The sequence below is a fragment of the Polypterus senegalus genome, chromosome 4 (assembly GCF_016835505.1).
Source record: "Polypterus senegalus isolate Bchr_013 chromosome 4, ASM1683550v1, whole genome shotgun sequence".
NCBI classification, from domain to species: domain Eukaryota; kingdom Metazoa; phylum Chordata; class Cladistia; order Polypteriformes; family Polypteridae; genus Polypterus; species Polypterus senegalus.
The window spans coordinates 98378961-98405400 of NC_053157.1; the positions used below are offsets into that span (position 1 = coordinate 98378961).

Consider the following 26440-nt stretch of genomic DNA (forward strand, 5'->3'; position numbering starts at 1 on the left):
TAGATAAGATTTACAAGCTTTATGGGATGAATAGCTTCTTCTTATCTCATCTTTATTTTCAGCAGATTGATTTATGCAGAAATATAGAAATACAACAACCAAGACAATATTTAGCATACATCTAGACTGAATTGATTTATTTTTCTCTTGTGAACTCTTACTCAGGAAATATTCTGAATTTTAAATAATTTCGGTCTTTTAAACAGTTAAATGGATAACCCTTTTGCCTGTCTTAGTCTGTAAATTTCTAACAGTGGCTCCACTTGTGTCCTAATTTGGGATCCTGAGGTGGTTCATCATGTGGTGGTTGCTCCTAACCTCTCCTCCTCACATTCTTCAAATGCAGCATAAATCTGTGAGTGTTTGGGTTTGCACTATAGACAGTCTGAAATCACAGCAGTCCTGGAGCCCAAAGATGGGAGCTGTTTTTCTGCGAAATTTTGAGATAAAGATAAAGGTTTACCCAACACAGATTATTATTATTATTTTTCAGTTTTAATAAAACAGAACCACTAATCAGGAATACATTTCCTAACTCTACTGGCTTTTACCTTACCACACAGGTAGCAAAGAGCATTACCCCCAGAATCATAAGGGCAAAACACTAAAGATACTGTAATATGGTTAGAAAGTTTGGAAAATGTATGAATGAACACACTAGGCTAGTGTGAGCACTGTGGCACTAGTTTCATTCCCAACTGTTGTTGCTTGGAGCTTGTATGTTTTTTTTTTAGGGTACTCCAGTTTCTTATCACATCTCTAAGATATCACATATTAGAGGTTACAAAAAACTGAATCTCTAAAAAGGCCTGATGTAGTTGTGCAAACAAGTGTGCACTGAAAGATACTGCCAACCCATTTAAGATGTCTTTCTGCCTAGGGTCTGATACTGCTTGGCCAGACTCTGCTTGGTTGTGACAGTCTACAATACCAGGAAAGTTTATATATATATATATATATATATATATATATATATATATATATATATATATATATATATATATATATATATATATATATATATATATATAAAAAAAAAAATATGTAATAAAAGCAATAGTTACTGAAATGAAAATTTGAATGTTATTAGTTTACTATTATCTTAGACATGTTAAACAATTTGTTAAAACATGCAGCCACACAGATAGAAGTTTTTTCTTTTTAATAAAAAAGACAATTTTGTTGTTGTTTCACATGATTTTATTGATCCTCGGATATCACAAAAATAATTTTGAACACATTCCAACTCTTTATAACAGAACCCAGTTTTATTACAACAATTGAGCAGTGTAAATTTTCATATTAAAGATGTCCGATTCAAAGACATTTATCAATTCATAATCCATCTGGGCTGCTGCTGCAGAAAAGCAGTAGAAAGATGCATAGCAAACACACCATAAGTATAGTGAACAAGTCCTCAAAAGGCATTCCTGGTTGCCTTCTGCACTGTTTTAACATTTACAAAGAACCTGTTTAAAAGCAAAATATATTAAATGCCTGATGTGATACATCTTCAGGTAAAAGAAAAGACAAAAGTGTGCAAAGGTAGAAAGGATTTATGCATTTTTCATTAATTGATCATCTACAAGGCATACATTTTAAGCAATGAAATGTATTCTTAACTTTAATTATTACAAAATATACAATAATGTTGTAGTTTAATGGCATATGACTGAATAGCTAAAATATATTGTACAGTAGAAAGTTTGCTCTTACAATAACTGCTTCAAATGGGGTTTCTACTATGTGACTTTTTTTAAATTAATCTATTATTTCACAACATTTACTTTAGTTAGTTTTATTTTTTGGCAAGGTTCACTTAGCCTCAATATGAATTATCCTTTAATACAGTTATTTCTGGCAAAGATCAGAAAAATATCCAATTCATTACAAGTATCCAATTTAACTGTATGCTACAAAAATAAATGGTAAAAGGCATCTATAAATTGCAATTAACCTCAAATTTATGCTCCCTTAAAATGTCAAATTTCATATAAAATGTATATGTAATAAAATATTTTAGCATTATATGTTGTTGTAGAGGGAAAGATCTGCCTCTGTAGAACTAATTAAGAAACAAAATCTGAACTAAAATATTTCTAAAATTATTCTGTAACACAAAGTAGCACAGAGAATCAGTTTGTTGAAAACATAGTAACACTCTATTCAAGTTATGCATGAAAAAATGAGAAAATGTACTCATTATCAGAAGAAAACTAGACAGTCCTCAAGAAACCCAAAACACAGTACCACAGCAAACTATGTGTAAGAAGGACAAGCCCCAAAATTTCCATTACTCGAATATTAATTACTAAAACCTTTTTTTCATCATCTTGCACTTTTGAACTTTGCATGTATCATTTTTAAAACTGCACCACATGGGCATGCTTCTTGCACAACGGCTTATCCTTTTTTGAGAAGAAAGCTTGGCCTTCTAGATTTGTAGAGCACACCTAAAAGTAAAGCAAAATAACATTTGTAAAAACTAAAATTACCATTACAAAATAATGAAAAGTTGCAAGTGTGGTGTCTGTTTATCTTCTGACAATTCTAGCTTGTTTTAGAAACATGTACATGACTAATCCATATAATTTATGGGTAGCAATCAGCAAATTACCATTTCACTGCAGTACTAGTGAAGAGTTAGATGTCAGGCTGAGGAGAAGAACTGACAAGTAGACTTCTCTGAAGTTCTGCCTGTGCCACACAGCAGTCCAGATAAGACTGAGGAGATTAGAAGGCTTAAAGCCTAGCTCAAATACTGGTGTAAAGTAGAAGGGAATAGGTTTATGGGGAATTGAGACTCCTTGATGGGACCTATTCTGCCATGATGGGTTACATTTGAACTGGAGGGGCACCAATATATTGGGGAGGCATATGAGTAGGTTAGTTGAGGATTATTTAACACTAGAATTCCTGAAGCCTATGAAAAAACTCGTAATCCTGGGCTACCTTTAATTTCCTCGCACCTCCTCATCAGCGTCTTTTGTTTTGCAAATGTGTCAATCAGTACCAGTAGCGGAAGCCTGCTATCCCATCCCCCACCGACAAAGCTTTAGTCATACACAAAGTTCTCCCAGCTCAAGTCTCTTTTTCTGGGTGTGAGGTACCTTGAATTGCATAGTGTAAATAATATATCGTTATTTGGAAAACATACATTTCATGTGTTTTCCGTGTCTACAACGATCTGTATAAATGTTGGATGACAGGAATTGCGAGGCAAGATATGTTGAACAGAACAGAAACTTTTTCATGTTTTACTAATAATTGGCAAAATACTGACGTGAAGTGTATAATGTGTGAAGACTGAAGTCCAAATTTCAAATAAACACTTTCACAAAAGACACAGATATGACAAAACAAAAAGTAAAAATTTGTACTTGTTTTGTTTCTGTTCTAATTATGTGTTCAAAATTTCTTGCCTCGCAAGCACAGCCATGCAACGGGTGGCACCTCAGCACCACACTAGTTAGAATATTAATTCGTTACTTAAAGGTATTATTCAGCAAAAAATAACATTTTGCCGTTATGTACTTAATGTTGTGACATCTGCTTTTCTTTTTTAGAACTAGGGGCCTCTGCCCCCTGCTCGCTTCGCTTGCCCACCCTTGGGTTTGGTTTACCAGATATACAATTTAAAGAGATTGTTATTTCCATGGGAATTGTTACATATGCATTATTTTCACTTTTACTTTAAAACTTTTGTAAAAACAATACTTGTCCTTTATTTCCGGCCCAGGGCGTGGTTAAATCTTTATCGCAGGATGTATAACGCTGGTTGTGGTGTGAAGGGGGACGGCTGAACGCACACTAAGCATCTGCTGTCTTGCTGCTGCTGGCGAGCTGCGTGTGCACATCGATCATTTAAAAGCCTGTACAGCAGCTGTCCTTTTGCCACTCCTTGTCTCTGCCTCTTGCTTTTAGTTTTTTTTGGGGGGGTTGTGGTGTCAGGGGTGCTGATTTGAACGCACACTAAGGAGAAGCAGTCGGATCATCTGCTAACAAGCTGCGTGTTCTGCTTGTTGCTTATTGTTGTTTTGGCAGACAGACATCATTTGCTCCTAAGTCTTAAAAGCATTCCAACAACTGCTTGGTTAAATGTCTGTGAACTTATTTAAAAATGTCTCACTGCCTTGTCTTGCGTGACGTCAAATTGTCTTCCGAGAAGATCATCTCGTCTCCCTAGTCTCTCTCCCAGAATTTTTTTTATAATAGAAAAGAAAAGCGCAGGTTTCTTATTTATTTTTTAATTCACAGCAGGAGGGTATGAAAATAATAGCAATGGTTTCATTTTGGGTTGAACTATACTTTAAATTATTAGCTGAATATCAGTTTAACACAGACGTCTACACCCACTTTGACTCTATATTGATGAGGTCCCATACCAGCTCATACTTTAATTGTTACAAGCTTGAGTTAAATGTGGCTCATTAAAGTTTGTTTTAGCTTTTAATGGTTGGGTGAAATGCAGCCATTAGCAGTAATTCAAAAGCAAAAACTGTCAAGTACATGAAACAGTTGTGATCAAGGAGAATGAGCATGAAAAATATGTTTACAAAGAGATGTTATTAAGAATAGATAAAATTTTGGATTGCAGTTTGTATGTATGTATGTGTTTGCACCAATAATTTGTGACAGCATAGATCCAGTTTGCATATCACTTGTCATGAAATATTTGACAAACTACCTCAATATCAAACCTTTGTTAAATCCTCTTTAGTAGCTGATATGAAGACAGATGAAAAAGACCAAATCCCAGATTAAGATGGGAAATGATACGGATAGAAGTAAAACAGATGATGGTGTGTCCATCTCCAAACAAGAAAAATGGTTGCAAAATATTCTATTCCCATGCAGGACATAATTGAGGGTGATATTATCAGCACTGGATACTATTCCTTGATAAAACAGTTTCAGGCTTAGATTGAGAATGTGAAGAGATCAACTGTTCCAAAAATTAAGAGGCGGGATCCTCCATCTAATAAATGTGATACAGATGAAGTTTCTCCTGAAGTCAGAGCGAAAGTTCAAAACACATATGGGTGCACCCAGTTGGAATTGCAACACATGCCGCTAAATGAAATAGCATAAAGCCAAAAAGCAACACAGCAAAAAATGAAGAGGACGCATGAGGAAGGAAAACTGAATGTAGCAGAAATACAAACAGATAAACATTCATTGTAAGAGCCATTTTCCTAGTTCTATAATATTCATGAATATTTTACTAGATGATAATGCATAAAATATGGGAGGTTCCTATAACCCCCATGAATAGAATTGTGTTGGTATTTTCCTGTCATTTTCTAACAGCTTTGAGTGAACAATGTTCTCCAGTTAGTGTCTAGCCTTGCCTTGTGTAAGGTATAGAGGCATACGGTTTTTAACCATGTTTGTGCTCTTGATCGTACGTGACTGTAATCTGAATTTTAAATCGCATATTCATCAGACCACTAGGACAGCATTTTTTCACTTAAGAAACATAGCAAAAGTTTGACCTCTTATATCACTGAAAGATGCTGAGAAATTAATTCACGTGTTTGTTTTCAGTCGACTAGATTACTGTAATGCACTCCTCTCAGGACTACCCAAAAAAGACATAAATCACTTGCAACGAGTGCAGAATGCAGCTGCTAGAATCCTAACTGGGAAAAGAAAATCCGAACACATTTCTCCAGTTTTGATGTCACTACACTGGTTGCCTGTGTCATTCAGGATTGACTTTAAAATACTGCTTATGGTTTATAAAGCCTTAAATAATCTCGCTCCATCTTATATATCGGAATGCCTGACACGTTATATTCCAAATCGTAGCCTTAGATCTTCAAATGAGTGTCTCCTTATAATTCCAAAAGCTAAACTTAAAAGAAGTGGTGAGGCGGCCTTCTGCTGTTATGCACCTAAAATCTGGAATAGCCTGCCAATAGGAATTCACCAGGCTAATACAGTAGAGCACTTTAAAAACTGCTGAAAACACATTACTTTAACATGGCTTTCTCCTAACTTCACTTTAACTTAATCCTGATACTCTGTATGTTCAATTCATCATAATAACTATTCATAGTGGCTCTAAAATCCATACTGACCCCAACTCTCTCTTCTGTTTCTTTTTCCGGTTTCTTTGTGGTGGCGGCGTGCGCCACCACCACCTACTCAAAGCATCATGATGCACCAACATTGATGGACTGAAAGCCAGAAGTCTACGTGACCATCATCATCAGGTCCTTCCATGAAAACCCTAAATACAAAGAGGACTGTTTGACTTATGTTAGGTAGATTGGCCAGAGGGGACTGGGCGGTCTCGTGGTCTGGAACCCTACAGATTTTATTTTTTCTCCAGCCTTTGGAGTTTTTTTGTTTTTCTGTCCACCCTGGCCATCGGACCTTACTTATTCTATGTTAATTAATGTTGACTTATGTTTATTTTTTATTGTGTCTTCTATTTTTCTATTCATTTTGTAAAGCACTTTGAGCTACATTTTTTTGTATGAATATGTGCTATATAAATAAATGTTGATTGATTGATTGATTGACCGTGCCTGTGCACATGTCTAATGTGCCAACCAGCCTACGGGCCTTTTGAGTGTCAAGTAACTCGTAAAATAGCACTTTTATTTAAGTGTTGAACCGTATGCTTAAGGCATAAAGAAGAAGAAATTAAGAACCTTTAAGTATAGAAAGAAGTAAAGAACGTTTAAGTATAGAAATAACTAAAGTTTCTCAAGAAAAGCAAAGTTTATAGAAGACACATTTTTTCTTTTTTTTGCCTTTATTCTATGTGTGTAACTATTTTTCCTTTTATTCTTGTGTGGATTATTTGCTTTTAATTTACACTAAATATTTTAAAACAAACTTTTGGACTGTGAGATTTCTTTGACACGTGTTTTACCCATGCCTGACTTCGCCTTATGCACCGGCGGTTACATTCATACTATTCACAGAGAAAGAATATTAACAGGCACTCCCATGGTGAAATTCTTTGAGGATTGTCTATTGTGGTTTCAAAAGTTGGCATGGTTGTTCATATTCAGGAACATACTGGCATTGCACTGAAGGACCTTTTTCACCAGTGTTGAGAAAAAAAAAAAAAAAGGAGGCTGACTCCTAGACTTCCTAAAAAAACATTAGTGTAAAGAACCAGCAAGTTCAACAGGCTTTCTTAAAGGTGCACATTTCCAGAGGACAGATAGGTGGCATCTCGGAAGACATGGCGACACATAGTGCTGCTTTTGCTTGCATATTTTGGTGAACATGAGGATAAAATCTTTCACTTAATTGAGGAAACTCAATGCTATAGAAGTAACACTGGAGTGGCTTCCTGTTACTGTACATCCCTGCATTATTGTCTATAGTGCGTTACAATTTATTTATTGTAGTTGAGGCTATGTCTCTTTTGTGGGGTGTGATTTATTTTTCCTCATTACTTATTATTACCTATTATTGTAAACAGCAAAATTGACTCTACACTGTTGGGCCCTTGAGTAAGTCCCTTAACCTGCAATTGCTTCATCCTGGGAATGACGTTAAATCTGCATCCAGCCCTGTCCTCTAACTTACAGGGAAAACTAGGGGGCTGATGGCAGGCTTGGCTTGGCACTCTATCTGCCTTTTAAAAAAACAAACAAAAAAAACCCCAAAAACCTCACACTGTTCCAGCGTGGTGCCGAGGTGTCTCTCGCATGGGTCCCAATCGAGGTGGGTCGGCATGGTTATGGTTTTGCAGTTAATACAAAACAGCAAAAAAAAAATTGGAATTCTAGGTAAGGTGGACAATTTAAGCAAGTACATCAAGTACAGTATGTCCAACAGTAATGTCTTACCACTTATTGAATAAAGAGGGCTTTTTAATTGTTATCCATTGGATTCTCTTATTATATGGGAAAACTGTATTTGAAGATAGAATTTTGTTATTTTTTTGTATTAATCGATAAATTAATATTTTTGTATATTTTGTCTAGGAACTTCCTTTACATGGGGAAATTTATGTTTAGCATAAACCAACACATTGTAAATGACTGCATTACCACTTTCATCTCTGCCTTTTGTATGATGTTCGGAAGGTTCTACTGTTTTAACATTCATTATTTAGTAAAACTGGCATCAACACTTGAGTTTCTGCAAAGGTATATTTTAAATATCTTTGCTAAAAGCATAAAATACTAAAAGATGGAAACAGTGTGATATGTGAAATTTTATAATCCCAATTTTTTTAGATGAAGATGAATATGATTTGGTGCCACACATGACCTATTTTTTATTGTCTTATAAGGTGTTTCTTTAGCAACAATCCCAAGAAAAGGAACAAGGTGGAGATGAAAAAGAAACCATGTCTGCCTGTGAACCCCAGAGTATGCACATTAATTTCTGACCTTGTAAATTTCGAATGAAAATACGTGCAAGTACAATGTATTACTGCTACCTTTTTTACGATTATTATGCAAAAACTGGGTCTTGTTCACTAATTTTGTATATACACAAAGGCAAATACTTGACAAATCTGGATAATTACAATTAACCTGGATAAGTGAGAGTTAAAATAAAATTATACCCTTAACATCCCAATAGATGGAGCATACTATGGGAAATATTTCAGACACCCACACACATACACCATTGCGTCAAATTGAGTTTAGCTATTAAAACAAAACTTGAGAGATTTAAATAATAATTTGATCTGCTCTGCTAAGCATATACAGTAATCCCTCCTCGATCGCGGGGGTTGCGTTCCAGACCCCCCCGCGATAGGTGAAAATCCGGCGAAGTAGAAACCATATGTTTGTGTAGTTATTTTTATATATTTTAAGCCCTTATAAACTCTCCCACACTGTTAACATTATTAGAGCCCTCTAGACATGAAATAACACCCTTTAGTCAAACGTTTAAACTGTGCTCCATTACAAGACAGAGAAGACAGTTCTTTTTCACAATTAAAAGAATGCAAACATATCTTATCTTCAGTCAGGAGCAGAGAATGTCAGAGAGAGCGCTAGCTAAGAAAAGCAAACAATCAAAAAATCAATATGTGCTTTTAAGTATACAGAAGCACCGCGATAAAGCGGCATTTTGTAGAGGAGAGTCCTTGTCCTCTGAGCAAACAGCCCCTCTGCTCACACCCCCTCCGTCAGGCAGAGACAGCGAGAAAGATCGAGCGAAGCAAACAAGCACCGTGCCGGAAGCATATCTTACATCATTGAGGAGTTTTAGTTAATATGTAATACATGCTCTGATTGGGTAGCTTCTAAGCCAACCGCCAAAAGCGTCCCTTGTATGAAATCAACTGGGCAATCAAACTGAGGAAGCATGTAACCTAAATTAAAAGACCCATTGTCCGCAGAAAGCGGCAAACCAGCGAAAAATCCGTGATATATATTTAGATGTGCTTACATTTAAAATCCGCGATAGAGTGAAGCCACGAAAGTCAAAGCGCGATATAGCGAGGGATTACTGTACTGTGGATTAAAAGCAAGTTATCTGCATTATATATGATGTAGTCTTTGTTTTCAAGAATTTAAAAAATGCATACATACAATACATTTGTATGTGTGAGGTCCTCTATGCGTATGAGAGAGACATGTGTGAATTCAAACAAAACGAGTTCTTAGGTTTATCTTAAGTTAACAGATGTTACTAAACATGTGTTGGATTCAAATGAACACCATTCATTAATATAATCTACGTGCAGTTGCCCTCTGGATAATTTACTTAAATAATCTGTATACTGTTAAATGATGACTGCTTTTTTCATGTTTTTTTACATCAGGCACTTTATCATCTTGGTTAATGACATCACTGCCCAATTCCAATTGTGAGAGACTGGCACACATTGAATTTGCCTTAAAGACCACACTACACTAAAAGATGTGGTAGGTTAGTCAGGTAGGACTGAAACTGACATGCGGACATATTTGTTACCTTTTTCACATTTTTGTAAGAGAAGAAGCACTTCAAACTGTTGGTGTAATTTTACATTTAAAGGACACTAATTGTCATTTATATTAATATTTCAGTTCAATAAAATTTAACAATTCTGTTTTTTAAATAATTATTTAGTAAACTACAAACAAGGTTAATAAAAATATTAGGCGAGGGCATAATGAAAAGTACTTCTTGTCTAAAATGGTGAGCATGATGATTAAAAATATTAGAAGAAGGGCCAATAGTCTTGTCCATTGTGAGGGATGGACATCTAGACAGAGCTCCATTAGCAGTGGTGTTCTTTTACCTTTTTATTTACCATCACCCCAGGGTATCCTGTACTTACTCAACCCGAGTGGATTTAATTACATTATATGTAATTATAAAATTCTAATTATCACATATAAGAACAACGCAGCTGTAAGGCGAAAGACCAGTTCTTCAAAGAAACAGTACGGCTTACAGAGCTCGCCAATGCTACACCGTCCAGATCTAAACACTAGTGTGGTGTATGTGCCCAAAAAAAACTGCATTCTCACACCATTGCTCGTGTACTAGATTGTCAGCAGGTATTTTTCGCATTACACATGGAATTTGTGAGTATGCCCTTGACGATCAAACAGAGGAAGCTCTGCAGTATACTTGCGACTTTATGCTGTAGGAAGATAAGTAAATAAAGTAAAACTAAAAAAAAAAGACGCTAACTTTGACAAGTACTATACATTTACAGCAGCTGTTACAGACACAAATCAAATGTATGCTTTTATTGTATAATATTAACAATAAGAACAGCTCACTACTCAAAAATATTTATTTTGGAAGATGTTAAGACTCGAACTCACAACTTTCTGAATTGGATTCAGCAGCTCTAACCAGTATACTACCCGAGAAGTCAGGACAACATGCAACACTAACCTGATTTCTTTTTCTTCGGTTATAGTCTTGGGGGGGGAAAAAGCACATTTGTTCTGCTACACTTGGATCTAATGTGAAAGTGTTTCTTTGATATTTGGAATTCAGGCTTCACACATTATACACTTCATGTCTACATTTAGTCAATTATTACTAAAACATGAAAAACATTTCTGTTTTAACGATGTGTTTACTGTGCATAGATCGTTATAGACACAGAACACACGTGAAATGCAAGTGTTCCAAATAACGATATAGTATTTATAAAAGGTGTCATTTTGCTTGACTTCTCACTCTATACAACTCTAAGCAACTGAGATGCAGGTAAACAGACTTGAGTTGAGAAATTGTGCGCTGGTGGGGGATGTGATAGCAGGCTGCTTGCTGTTCGGTGCTTATCAACCCATTTAAAGGACAAAAGACACTGACGGAGAGGTGAGAAGCGTTTTAATGTGGGAAGGATCTATGAGTTTTTTTGTAGGCTCTGGTATTTCTAGTGTTAAGAACATGGGGAAACAGTTGGAAACTTGTTCAGGGTAAGTTTCACATAAACATCAGGAAGTGTTTCATCACACAAAGAACCATAGAAACAGAATATGTTACCATGTGGTGTAGTAGACACTTGAGGTGCTATCAAAAGACTTATTTTCGAAGAATTAAGTAGATTGGACTGGTGAGCTTTGTTGGACAGAATGGCCTATTCTTGTCTAAATAGATCTAATGAACTACAGTGGATTTCAGAGCAAAGAAAATTCAGATTTCTTTAACTTTCAATCCAGTTAAATTTACTCTAATTAGGGGTTTACATATTTAAAACCAAGAAAAGAATAATACAAGCTAATGTAGTATTTACTCAAATAAGCAACTTACTGCATGTGTTTCTAATTAAATCTAAAGTAATAAAAGCACTAAAACCTAAACACAGGTAATGGCAAAGTAAATTACAGCCCCAGTGTTTTTCTTTCTATCTCTAAATTAATTACAAAATCCAGATCCTCCTCCTCCTCCTAAAAATTTGATCCTGACCTTACCTCACATTCTTAACCCTGTGAATAAATTAGGCCAAGTTATAGTTTCCATTTCCTCTGGCTGTGTTCCACTTCCCCTCTAAACAGACAATGGTACTCCTGCTCCTGCTCTTAAGAAACCTGGTCTTGGTTAATCCATGTTTAACAACTACAGGGATATTTCCAGTCTACCCATCCTAGCAGAGTTGCTGGCGATGGTGGTTGCTGCATAAGAAATTAAATGTAAATCTTTAAGAGCCTTTCCAATGTGGTCTTTGCATGTTGCACTTAGACCATTCCTCTGAGAGCCAAGGATGATTTTTTTTGGTTTAGTAAAGCTGGTGTGCTCACTATTATTCTCTTTAGTGTTTGTTTTGATATAATAAATCATAATGTACTTTACCATCTCTCTTCATTTGGCATAATTGGATCTTTTCTTTCCTGGTTCACATCCTAATTTACCAAGAAACATTATTTGATTGAAATTGAAAAGCACAAATCACAATCACCATTTAGATAGCTAGATAGGACAGATCTTTATTGTCATTGTCACTTTTACAAAGGAACAACGAAATTGAAGGTGCAGTCGACTCAGTGTGAGGCATAAGAGTTAAAAAGACAAGAGAGAAAATAAACCGAATAGTAATAAAAGTACTTTACAAAATATACAAATTGCACTGGTTAAATGTACAAATTGCACTGGTTGACTTAAGGTCTATATTACACATTGGGAGAATGATATGGAGCAGTTTTATTCTGAGTTCAGGGCCATGATTGCTTTTGGATAAAAGCTGTTTTTAAGGCAGTTTGTCCTGGTTTTCATTGCTCTGTATCTCTTGCCCGATGGCAAAAGCTGGAAGAGGCAATGACCAGGATGTGATGAATCCTGTGAAATGTATATTGCTATTTTTGCGGGATCGGGAGGTGTAGCTTTGTTCCAGAGTGTGGAGGGTACAACCAATTGTTCTCTCCGCTGTCCCGACGACCCGGTAGAGCGCTTTTCTTTCTGATTAAGTGCAGCTACCGTACCACACACACGGTCCACACATAAGCATACTCTCGATGGAACAGTGATAAAAGGCAAGGAGCAGATTTTTGGGAAGATGGTTCTTTCTGAGGATTCTCAGGAAATACAGTCTCTGTTGCACCTTCTTCAGCAGATCCTTGGTGTTGGCGCTCCAGGTCAGGTCATCCTCCTGCTCAATGCCCAGAAACCTGAACATCGGGACCCTCTCTTTAAATATCAAGGCAGATGCTGAAACACTGGTTAATGCTTTAATTACTTTCCAACTCGATTACTGTAATTCTCTCTTAGCTGGTGTCCTAGTTTAGCAAATAAAATAGCCTATAGTATACTCAAAACTAAATTAGAATAGAATGAATTTGGCAATGATAAAGGCATTTTTTGCCTTGAAAGAGTAGAGTGATTTTGTCTTTATCAACAAAGCAAGATTTTTAAATAATAACCAAAATACCCTTAATCCCTCACTGACATGTGGTATACAGAGATCCCTCGCTATATCGCGCTTCGACTTTCGCGGCTTCACTTTATCGCAGATTTTAAATGTAAGCATATCTAAATATATATCATGGATTTTTTGCTGTTTCGCGGATTTCTGCGGACAATGGGTCTTTTAATTTATGGTACATGCTTCCTCAGTTTGTTTGCCCAGTTGATTTCATACAAAGGATGCTATTGGTGGATGGCTTAAAAGCTACCCAATCAGAGCATGTATTACGTATTAAATAAAACTCCTCAATGATAAGCGATGTGCTTCCCGAGCGGTGCTCGATTGTTTGCTTTTCTAGGTCTCTCTCACTCTCTCTGACGTTCTCTGCTCTCTGCTCTCCCCTCTGAGCAGAGGGGTTGTTTGCACAGAGGCTGTTTGCCTAGAAGATACGGACGCTACTCTAAAAATGCTGAAAGACTACCTTCACATTGCTCCCTTCTGTTGCGGCTGCTTTATTGCGGTGCGCATACTTAAAAGCCCAACAGCATGTATTGATTTTTTGATTGTTTGCTTTTCTGTCTCTCTGACATTCTCTGCTCCTGACGGCGCTCCTTTGAAGAGAAGATATGTTTGCATTCTTTTAATTGTGAGAAAGAACTGCCATCTCTGTCTTGTCATGGAGCACAGTTTAACTTTTGACTAAAGGGTGTTATTTCATGTCTAGAGGGCTCTAATAATGTTAACAGTGTGGGAGAGTTTATAAGGGCTTAAAATATATAAAAACAACCATACAAACATATGGTTTCTACTTTGCGGATTTTTACCTATCGCGAGGTGGTTCTGGAACGCAACCCCTACGATTGAGTAGGGATTACTGTATTTGAAGAATTACACATGGAATGAATTGTAATTTTTGCTATGAATTCTCTCCTGTGAGTAGGGTATCCTGTTAGCATGAACTGAGCACCTATTCCTTTGAAAATCGTTGCACTTGCCCAGTTTTCTAGATGCCAAGTATAATAATTCGGTTGGCCTTCTTAAAAGGGATATTGGAGTTTGTGCATCAAATTCAAAACATTTGAGGTTAAATATGTTTGACTTAACTCACATTATTATAATGACTCAGGCATTATGCATTGAAACAATAACGACTCGGCATTACAAAACAAAAGACACTGATGAAGAGATGCGTAGGAATTTAAACTGGGCTGGGATTACGAGTTTTTTCGTAGGCTTCAGGGATTCTAGTGTTAACTAGCTGAGGTGCTATATGCCATTCCTCTTTTCAGATCACTAAAATGGTTTCCTGTAGTGGCACATATGTTCTAATCCTTAATTCGTGCCTACAGAAAAGTCACTGGATCAGTACCTATATATGTTGTGGACCACTAGGGGGTGCTCCAGTCACAGAGAGACGTGGGAGACAAGTGCAAACACACGCTTTTATTTTTTTTTTCCTGTGGGAAACACCTTCGTCTTCTCCCACACAACCTAGGCTGCTGGCTCCTTTCATAAGGCACCCGGAAGTGCTCCAGGTGCTTGTTGAGCTACTTTCGGCATAAATTCCAGTTAGGAAGGAAGTGCTGCAATTAAAGGCTCAGCAGCAACTGCAACACCCCCTGGTGACGCCCAACAGGGCTGCACCAATCTCCAGCTCCATGGAGTACAGTACAAGGCACCGCTGCAGCCCAGGGGGACTGTAACCTAGAGCTCCGGGGCAGGTAATGCCCTGGATATGCTCCCTCCCTGGTCCTTCCAGCGTAGAAGCATCCTGGCGATGTCACCCCAGCGTGTCTCAATCCACACTGTTCATGTGTAGCTGCTAGCTGGCAGAATGAGGAACCGACCTCCATTCGAAAATTCTGACTCTCTCTCTCTGTTTAATAAGCATTGGAGGACTATCAGTGGAGGGGGGGCGGGGATGAGATGGATAGGTTTGCACAGACCAAGCAAGACTTAACCCCCACTCAAAAACATCTGTTACATGTCCAGCAAGTTAATTGTGTTACTAGATAAGTGATAGCTTCTGACATGTGTCTAGCAACTTCAACACTATTTAAAAAAGGAAAAAATAAAGAGATTTGACGTGCAAGATTTGATGATAAAAAGAGCCAGGAACAGTAAGCAGACTTGAGAGCTTACCATAATTATTTACTGTGTAAGGATTGAACAAACTCTTTCTTGATATAGATAATTAGAATTATAATTAAATTTTAAAGGCTCAGGTCTCACACAATTAATGGCCCCTAACGACAATACAGACTTCACACATTTAGATTTAATTATAACTTAAACCACTAAGAATTGGATTTCAAATGAAATGTGCTACTATGAAAGAAAATTATGAATTTAGGACCACTGCCTAGAGAATCTATAAAAAGACTGATATTAAAAAAATAATTTTTAAATAAACTTTAATGCAAACATGTGGCCCCATTTTGAAATGTAAATTCACTTAAGGCAAAGTGCACATAATATTATAGAAAATTATTAGATTTGTTGCTAGTAAAATAAATATGACTTCTACTTACTGAACATACAAAACAAGTGTCATGCCAAGTGTATCCTAAAGCTTCCAAAAACTTGTCTCCAGCTTCAATTGGGAAGTCACATCCATGACAGTTAGTGCCAAATAAATTGTAATAATCTGATAAAGAAAAAAAGAAGTTATACTTTTATTCAGTCCTACTTAAATAGAAACTCTTAAAGCAATATTTGTTTATTCTTTCATAAAAAAAAATCAGGAAAGATAAAAAATTAATTTAATGGAATGAAATCCCAAAAAAAACACTATTCTGCAGACAATAATTACACTCTTCAATTAAGAGGAACTGAAGTGTTTTTATACTAATCCACAGAAAAGTACTTTTGATAGTGATCTAATATCTTATCTGATCTAATATCTTATTATAATAATTGTTCCTACTGTTCTCAGCACAGATATATAACAGCACTAAGGCTCTTTCTCAATATACAAGCAAAAGCTTGTTAATTAATGTATATCAAGATGAACAGACCACGGCAAATGCTCCATTTTCACGCTGTTCAAACTTTTGAACTACACTCTGCAATTAATTTATAATATTGCAGAATCATAGTTACGACTAAGATAAATTACTATACAACTATAACTCTTAATCTATATCATATATTGTCCTGGCTAAGCATAAAGTTGTAAAATAATTTGTCATGCTTTTTCCTTGTATAACCTATTAAAGATTATACCCCAAAAAAGTATATTGCCATTGCCAATTCCTAGGATAAATGTAACTATTGCAGGAGTCAGAGAACATTGAGCCTAAAGACTCTGCAATGGTCTACTGCAGCCTTGTGATCTTAAATAACAGGCTGTATTCTACCCCAACTGTTATTGTTCAAAGGCTGCGACTCAAATAACCTAGTACTGGGGCATCTGAAAAACTGATTAATATAAAATAAATCCAAATCAACTGAAGGCCAAAAAGTAGATTGTATAATTAGGCCAAGAATTAAATGGTTATTAATGTGTCAAATAAAATAAAATAAATAAAACTACTGCAGTTTAAAATGCTGTTTGTCAAATATTGTCACTGGTATAAACATCTGCTTTGTCTAACAATATTATTCCAAGTACTCTTTATAATCTCTGTATTCTTACTGGAACCTGTCTAGTAAATTTGACACTATTCCCTTAGCTAGAGAGCACTGAATACTTTCGCATTCCTTCATAAATCAAGAAATATTGGTTGAAGAGGTGGCCTTGGAATAATTTTATGTTCATAACAGCACATCCCCTGTAAAAATATAGGAGATTTCAGATTTATTGAGGTGCTCAAATTAGATATTGAAGCAGAATCTAGTTCAATTACAATACTAATTTTTAAACCATCTGCTCTCATTCACTATTCATGGCTGAAAACAGAAGTGAAAGACAAACTTGATTACAGCGGCAGACAATTATGTATATCAGGTGAATGTGCCACTCTGATGGCAAATTATAGTGTAACCAGATTTTCCCTATTTTTCCAAACCAGGACGCGCCTCTATAGCACATATGCCCATGCATAAAGCCCAGCAATATGTGTTTGATGCCAGCTTTATCTCATTATCAACACCAAGGGTTCATGTCAGGGGGAAAAACACTTTCACAAAAAAATACAGATTATTCCACACTGTGCTTGAAGTGGAAACAAATAAATTGCAGTACTTCTGCTTTTCTCTGCTTCTGGATTGTCTTGGCAATGCAGTTCAAATTTAACACAAGTTCTGAATTAAGCTTTCTCAGTCAAAGTTTTCCCTATGCTATTATATGCATATAGAACTGGTATCTGGAGTGTCAGCTTCGGAGTTTTGCAAATGCTGTTCTAAATATATCGTGAGGATGTTTGTTTTGGCAGGTCAACGTTTTATTAGATGGACAGCCTGTTAAGACAAGGGCATTTTGATATTCTTCAGGTACTGATCAGGATGCATTGCCTGAAAATGGAGACTGTTCCTGTCACTTAAGTAAATTATAGTGACAGTGAATTACTGATTCATTATTATGTGCAGATAATTAAGCTGTGAGCTTGATTTAGTGTAAGGTAAATAGTACCCACTAAATGTTTACTTGCTCTTTGCACAATGGCTTACATGCAGCACAACTGAAAGGTAAACTTTCACTTCCGGGTGTACTTCTTCATATGTAGATAACCCTTTGTTAACCTTGCTTGTGTTTTATACTTTTATGGTTAGTACAATCATTTAACATGTGACAATGACTGAACCCAATATGAGAAAACTGAGAAGCAGCCATTACTTCACGAAGGGAATTTCTAAACTTTTGTGCCAGAAAGAGCAATTCTTCTTCCTATAAAGTTGCAAAGAAAAAGACTGCATTCTGAGACCAGAAAAATCCACCACTTGAAGTCAGAACAGCAGCAGCAACAACTCCATGAAACACTGGACACCATTTTTAACGACTTGGTATTGTAAAACTGTTTACTTGTGGCAAGATACATTAGAACTCTAAATAGCAAGTAAACAAATAGCCTCTTCTGTGCTATATATGTCTGTCTTGCATTTGGTCTTCCATGTCAATATATATGCAGTTATCAAATTTCTATAATCCTTATCAAGAAAATTGTATTATATGTTTTTTTAATTATTTTTAGAATTCTCATTTTAACTTTTGTTGAAATCTTACTGACTAGTTGCAAAGAACTTTGCTATGACAAAAATATAGAGTGATAAATGCATATTATGCTAAATGAATGTAACAATATAAATAAATCAAATTAATACTGTTAAGATATTAATCAAGAACTATGCACTCAAACTTTCAATTGTGTTTTTACCAAAAGGCCAACATGCTTATGTGCACAATATATGTCACATCATTTAGTAACCCAAGATATAATTTACCTTTTTCACAGTATGGCTCACCATCCTCCAAGTGAAACACATTGTTGCGAATTGGTTGATGACAAGCTGCACACAGGAAACAATAAACATGCCATGTCTGCTTTAAAGCGTTGATTACCTCCTGTAAAGCAAGTTATAAACTGATTACATCAAATAATTGTACATTTGTATTAACTTCTGACATGGCAGTGAGAGTCCACCAAAGGGCAGGTGAATAATTTCAATACACTGTGTAACATAACATGACTAACAGTAAAAGGGATTATGTGTTGTATTGAGAATGCTGTTTATGTTCATTAAAATAACACTGATATTCTTTTGTAAATAAGAAAGTAATTGGTCTTAGAATGATCTGCTAATTCATTGATAAACTCATGTATTATGAATTCACAGTGGTATTTCCTAATTAAAACATGTGGTCTTGGGAGGAATATGGGAAGAATCGGATGGATATATCAGCATGGGAGAAATAAACCAGTACCACTGATATTATTATATTAATGATGTAATGTATTACTGCAATATTTTATTACACAAAATGGATTTAAACTATATACCCTGTTGCCAAGTTTTACTTCTGTCTAGCTTTGATATAAAGGACTGTTTCTCAAAAGCCATGATACGTGCCTACTTACTACAAAAAAAACATCAATCCATCCATAAGTTGCTCAAAACTACTCAGTCCAAATCAGACACAATAGACCAAAAAAAAATCATTGACATTTTGAACGTTCTAAACCGTTTATTATCCCAGATTGTGGAAAAGCTTTTTCTAATTAAATCAATAAGAGAAGTCAACATAAAACATCACAAGTATAACACAGTAGTCCAATATGAAAAAGGCACCCTTTGACCTAAAGATGAAATCCTTATTGGTACATTATAAACAAAATCAAACTATTTAAAACCTCATACATTAATTAAAATGCCTCAAACAAATGTTACAAAAGAAAGAGTCTTCTTCTTGCAAAAAACGTAATAAAAAAAAAATCATTACTAAACAAAACAGATTATGTTCTTTAATACATGCTGTTGTGATATGAGATTTTGCATATAACTTGATAAATATTTTATATGTCTTTATTTGTACCTTAGGCAAGCAATGTAATTTAGTGTTACATTAGCGAGAAGCATTCATGTTAACAAACCCCTCCCCCCAGGACAAAGTCGGGAAAGTGAATTTCACGATGGGTTTGGGGAAAGTGCCTGAAACCAGTTTGGCTAATGTTTCTCTGAAGTCTCTTAACCACCACAAGAAAGCCAAGCTGCCTAACTCCCAAGCTTTACCTCAACAAATGGTTTTGTGGGGAGGTGTGAAGGTGTTCTATTTACCCATTGGTCTGAAGTATGGCTGTTTGGAATTGGCTTGTATCAGAAGCCTTTAAGTACCACTATGTCCTGTTGGCTCTAGGGGTTGGACAGAACATCTATAAATTTGCTTGCTTTACTCACGCTCTCACTGTTACTAACATCTGATGAAGAAGCATCTCACACCATGAACTGACAAGAACAACACAATGAAGAGCACAGCTCGGCAGCCATATTGAAACAGGCATGTGGCCTGTTCTGAAGCTGACCACAAATAATGCCTTAACTAGAGACATTAAGTAACAAACAAGTCTGTGTGCCACCTGAAACTACACATCACTATTTAATCATGTTGTATGGTTGCCAATATTCAAATGTACTTTGCATATTGTTATTATTTATGAATATTATCAATATTACAGTGTTTAAATTGTAACTTAACTCCTGCTTGTCTTTTACTACACCTAATTGCCTGAGGTTATAGATGTAGGAGGGAAGGTGGAGATAAGTTATATACTATAAAACCTTATAAACAGTGGTAAGTCTGTGAGATTAGCCATTCTGACAAAGGCTACATATTAATAATACAAAAGGGGAAAGTAGAGCAATATATTATTCTACCAAGACAAAACACGTGCCTTCTAATGACAAGAATAAGAAAACAAGACAGTAAGCACATGGATCAATATTCAGGAACTCCCCACTCTTGTTCTACTATTTTTTCTAAAGGTTATTCGCTTAAGACTTGAGAGTTTTCAAAGTGCTTTTTTCAACTACTCTACTTGGTGTTACCAGTATCTAGAGTTCTCTGCCTGAATAAATCATTTCATATTTTTACAAACATTGTCAAACCAATGTCCACTGTGTTCTTGTAACAGAACATAAGTAAACATAACAGGCATTCGGCATACTTATTTCTTTCATAGTTTTTAATACGTCTGCCATACATTTTCTTTATTACTTGTTCAGTTCAGGGTCTCTATGAGCCTACTCCCTACCATGGCAGTATCAGACATAAAGTAGGAACCAAATCGACTGAGAGAATAAAACTGAATTAAAAAAAAAAACAAGATTAACATTTAACAAGTATCATAAATTACACGGGCTGTTACAGACTGGAATCAAATGTATGTTTTTATTCTAAAATAGTAAGAATACATGGAGCTCACTTCTCAAAACTGACTCGTTCGGGATCGAACCCGTGAAGTTTTGATTACCAGTCAAAAGTTGATACCATTGCGCCACCGAAGTGATCGTAGCAAATGCGTGTCAATGTTGCACCCTAACGCGGTTCTTTTTTTGCAGTTATATTCTTGAATAGAAGTGCACTTGTTCTGTTATATATGAACTTTTTGTGAAAGAGTTTCTGTGATATTTGCAATTCAGGCTTCACACATTATACACTTCATGTCTACATTTTGTCAATTATTACTAAAACATGAAAAATGTTTCTGTTTTAACAATGTGTTTATATAGATCGTTGTAGACATGGAACACACGTGAAATGTAAGTGTTCCAAATAATGATATAGTATTTATAAAAGGTTTCATTGTGCTTGACTTCTCACTCTATACAACTCTAAGCAACTGACACGCAGGTAAACAGACTTGAGCTGAGAAAACTGTGCGGGGTGGGGGGATGTGATAGCAGGCAGCTTACTGCTTATCCACACATTTATAGAACAAAAGACGCTAATGGAGAGGTGAGAAGCAATTTAAGGTGGGACAGTTCTACGAGTTTTTTCGTAGGTCCTGGTAATTCTAGTGTTAAATGAATGTGTGCCATATAATGTATGTGAGCTTCTACTTCTATAATGCTGTATTCATAATCTGATGCTTTTATAATACTATTGTTGCTTGTTTGTGCAAGTGAAAAATGTCATTGTATTATGAATGTATAACAAAAATCTGAACTTACTGTTTAAAACATGCATACTGTATATAATAATGTATGCCACCTACACATGTATAATCATAATATAATTATATACAACACTACAATTTGGTCTTGAATAACTACACATACAAAAGTCTATACCTGCCATTTTCATTTATACAAGAATTTTAATGTTTTTGGTGCTAAAATGAAAGGCAACTGCTGTGTAGTGTAAATCAGGTTTATAAAATCATAGGAATTACATCAGGTTCATGAGAATTTTATGACATTTTCAGATCCAGAATTAAAGACAACAGAGCTATGTATGATACATGTTATGTGATAATCATCGATCCCAGGGATCTCAAACTCCAGTCCTGGAGGGCCGCAGTGGCTGCAGGTTTTCATTCTAACCCTTTTCTTTTCTTCTGCTTATTAACGTTTTTTAATTAATTTTAATTGACTTCCTCTTGAAGACTCAGACCCAATAATTGTTTCTTTTTCCTTAATTAGCAGCCAAACAATAATGAGATACAAAATGAACAAAAACCATGACCAGCAAACTGGCACTCATACAATATCTGAAAATAAACAAAGGTGAAAGTCACAGGAATGTTGATTTGCTCAGGTCTGCAAAACATTTCAACAGTGCTCTTAGGGAAGAAAAGAAAAAAAAGCAACAATTTTGAAAATGTATGCTATTGCACAATGAAAGCATCAACAAGCCATGGAAGTAAAGAATGGGTTTAATTAACAACAAGACTCAGTGCATAATTGAGGAACTGGTTGGAGTTAAATTGGTTGGAGTTTGAGGACCTAACTTAGTTGGTCTTTTGTTAGCTCACTCACTTCACAGTTCAATTCTGTTTAAGGAAAGAAATGAAGCAATTCAGAAGAACAATGAAGAAATTCTGATGAACAAATCTTAAAAAAATAAGTCAATTAAAATTAATTCAAAAGAAGTTAATTAGCAGCAAAAACAGGTCATTAATTAAGAAAAGGGTTACAATGAAAACCTTTCATCCACTGTGGCCCTCCAGGACTGCAGTTTTAAATCCCTGATCTATCCTGTACATCATACTTCGATTAAAAAAAAAATAAAAATCATACCCCAAGAATCTTCCTCTGGCAATGGCCACAAGTAGGGGCAAAAAACTGTTCATAGCAGTGTTCACAATAGACCGAACCTTTTTCTTCAACAAAACCAATATCTGCCAAGGAGGTTTTACAATGGGCACAGTTGAATTCCTCTGGATGCCAAGATTTTCCCAACGCCAAAAGAAATGGACCTCTGTAATTGAAATATTAAAACTGAAAGTTATTAAACAAAACATTTAGGGTGATCCATTCTAAGTAAAATGTTTGTAATATATCTGTTAAGAATGATAATACAGTACATAAGTTAAGAGACAATAAAATAACATTCTCGCACCCACTTAATTCAATTTAGGGTTGCAGAGGTCAGGAATCTACCTGGCAGCTTTAGTCACAAGGGATGACTCATAGTCGTAGTTGTAGAGATGATTCACCCAAACACCCATGCTACAAACACATGGACAATTTGGGAATTATTACTTACCTATCCAGCATATTTGGAAGGATTTTGGAAGAAAACAGGAGCAACTAGTGTAAAAAACCCACACAGACTCATATAAATATAAAAAATTTTATTACAAATTAGGTAGTATCACAAAAAACCCTTTAAAAACAATTACAGAATGGAATGCATGATTTTCTGCCCACTCTGTGCCGTTGTGCAGTGCGGCCACGGAAAGCTTAAACAACTCGACACATCCACATAAAAACATGAGTGAGTTTTCCTGAAGGCGTTTACTGGACGTACCTCGTTGTAAAAAGGCGAGTGATTTCCAGGGTTGGATCGTAACAAGAGATGCATGTAGACAGAGATTCAGAATGCTGTGTACTACAACTAACCAGAGCAAGGGGTTTATATATCTTAAATATATGTTTTGGATGTGACCGAAATAAGAGATAAAAGGGGTGCCTATGTGAGACACAAGGGGTGCATTGTATTTAAATGTTCATTGCGGGACCTACGTGCTTTACATGATCTTTATGGACATTTATAACATGACTGTGAGTATGGGGTGTGACGAACATATTTGTTCATTAATGACAAGACAAAGGGGGAGCACAGTTCAACAAATAAGAACAGTAAAAGCTAACAGCATGTGGGGCAGAATACTCCCCATCTGATATAATAACATTATAACACTATACATATAAACAAACATTGTGTTTAGACAGTCTTAACTTCTATTTATTGTACAGTACCATTACTGTTAGTGAATACCAAGGTGACTAATTCCATAGCCCATTCATTTTGTGATAGTGGACTCTCCGTCAGCAACACAATATCTCCTGTACATACATTTCTGGATGCGTGAGCTCTGCTCTGCAGAGTGGGAAGGTATTCACATCTCCAACATGTCCAGAGTTCATTTGCCAAGGCTTACACTTGTCTCCACTGGGTTTTAAAGAGGCCATTCTCTGTGAAATCACCTGGAGGTGCAGACAATCTGTTCTGTGGCAACATGGAGTCAAAAAACTACCCTTATATGAGTTGGTGAACTGCTCTTTCATCTTGGGTCTTCTGTCAAATAAGCTTTGCAAATACACAAGGCGAGAAAGTGCCTGTTCACATTTATTGGGGAGATGAGGTCTGGGAGGTCAGAAAGGTAGAGGAGCAGTGCAGCTATTTGCTTCATTGCTGCTAAATTCTTTTCCACATTTTTTTAAAATTCTTGGCTTTAATAGAGAGGGCACATGTATTGTCATCTTTAGTTTTCTTAAACACTGACTTGTCCAGCACATCATCAAGTACTTCATTCATTGCGACAGATTTGATTAAGAGGTTCCTGGTATTGGCTCTCCACTTTAAGTCGCCCATTCTCTCAAGTGAAAGTGGCTGTAGCAAGGCATGAAAAGTAAAAGTTGCCCATTTTCCGGCACATTTGTCTTTAAAGTATTAACAGTAGGCTTTTGTGCATTTCTGAGGCAAACTTCAACTACAAGAACCCAACCTAGGTCAAGTCTTTTAGCAAAGGGTGCATTGTAAAGGCCATTAATTTACTGCCTCATTTTGTGCAATCAGATGATTTATCATCCAAGCAACAGCAGAATGCGGGCATTAGCATTCAATTTGGGTGTGTAGGCCTCCACAAACATGAAGTGAGGATGGTGAAGTGATGTTGGTATTTCGGAATGATTGTTCAAAATTTTATTGCATTCACCAACTGGAGGTAGGGCTATACTTGGTCTTCCATTCACAGCCTCTATTTGGAAACCAACTGCTCTCCTTCCAATTGTCTCCATGACTCCAGCACAGGTTCATAGAGAGTATGTAAATCAACTGTGGTGGATTTTAAGCACATCAAAGAACTCTGATCTCACCAATGAGCGGCTGCTCTGATCGTCCAGAATGGCATACATTTTAACTGCCTTCTTAGGCAGTCCTTGTGGATACACTTTAACAAGACATATTTTGAGCATGAACATACCTGCAGACCCTGGCCGCATACTTCAGTGCAGTGAGAAAAAACTGCAGGTGAGCTGCTGTGGTCTTCCTCTTCAGTCACCTCATGTATGAACTCCTGTGCATCGGGTTCTGATGACCAGGGTGCAGGATATGAATGCATAATTTTTTGCTAAGTGAGAAGAGGGAGCACAGCATGGAAAATACAGTATGTGATTCTCTTTTAGGTAAGTCTTGCATTCCTCTATGGGCTTTTCTCTGAAACCTCTACATTTTGCCAATGGATGAGGTGTGTTGTGGATGAGGCAGTGCTTCCGAAGTCCCTCCCTTTTTTCTGATTAAATGTACTGTATGAGATTACAGGTGGGACAACATGTATTTTGTGGACAGATGTTTATTGCCATGAGAAATGCCACTACCATATCCTCTTTTTCTGCTAATAAACACAACAATCTAAATTGGAAAGTGGCACAGTAATAAACCTTACTGTGTTTCTGCCTGTCACAAGGCCAAGAGGATGTTGTGGAGATTCTGCTCTTTGGCTCGCGGCATGAATTCTGTCCTTCAACTCAGCTGCCATGAGGTCTTTCCTTTAACCCATTGAATGAACATCTCTTTACTTAGCAGGATTAGAACAATATTCTACAGTCCGTCCTGTGATGTGGAATTGCCCTTTTACAAAATTGCCATAAGATGTTTCTTCAATTTGTGCGGTGAGAAAGTTCCTTTACTTAGCTGTCTCAGTGATTCTCTTGCAGTGTGTCCCAAAACGTGGATTCGCCTTTTTACTTTTCTTCGCACTTCACGCCGTTGTGCAGCATGGCCATCAGAGAGTTTATATAACTTGACACATCCACATAAAAATGACGAGGGTGAACTTTTTTGAAGTCTTTTACTGGACGTACCTCGCTGTAAAAAGGAAAGTGATTTCCAGGGGCAGATCGTGACAACAGATGCACGTAGACAGAGATTCAAATTGTTGTGTACCACAACTAACCAGGCCCAGGAGTTTGTGTACTTTAAAGATACATTTTGGACATGACCAAAACAAGAGGGGTGCCTACGTGTGACAAAAGGGGTGCATTGAATTCATGCTC

General features: G+C 36.3%; 1 protein-coding gene across 10 annotated transcripts in view; it reads right to left on the bottom strand.

The window, feature by feature from the left end:
- Positions 1–1307: 1307 nt before the first annotated feature.
- Positions 1308–26440, bottom strand: part of pdlim5a (PDZ and LIM domain 5a) — a 244895-nt gene continuing 219762 nt past the window's right edge. For all 10 annotated transcript variants that reach the window (XM_039751077.1, XM_039751075.1, XM_039751073.1 and 7 more), the window contains 4 exons: positions 22958–23138; positions 18665–18785; positions 15814–15929; positions 1308–2453 (listed from right to left, as the gene is read on the bottom strand). In XM_039751077.1, the coding sequence (XP_039607011.1) occupies positions 2364–2453; positions 15814–15929; positions 18665–18785; positions 22958–23138 (508 nt within the window). In that variant the 3' untranslated portion in view covers positions 1308–2363. The remainder of the gene's footprint in view (positions 2454–15813; positions 15930–18664; positions 18786–22957; positions 23139–26440) is intronic.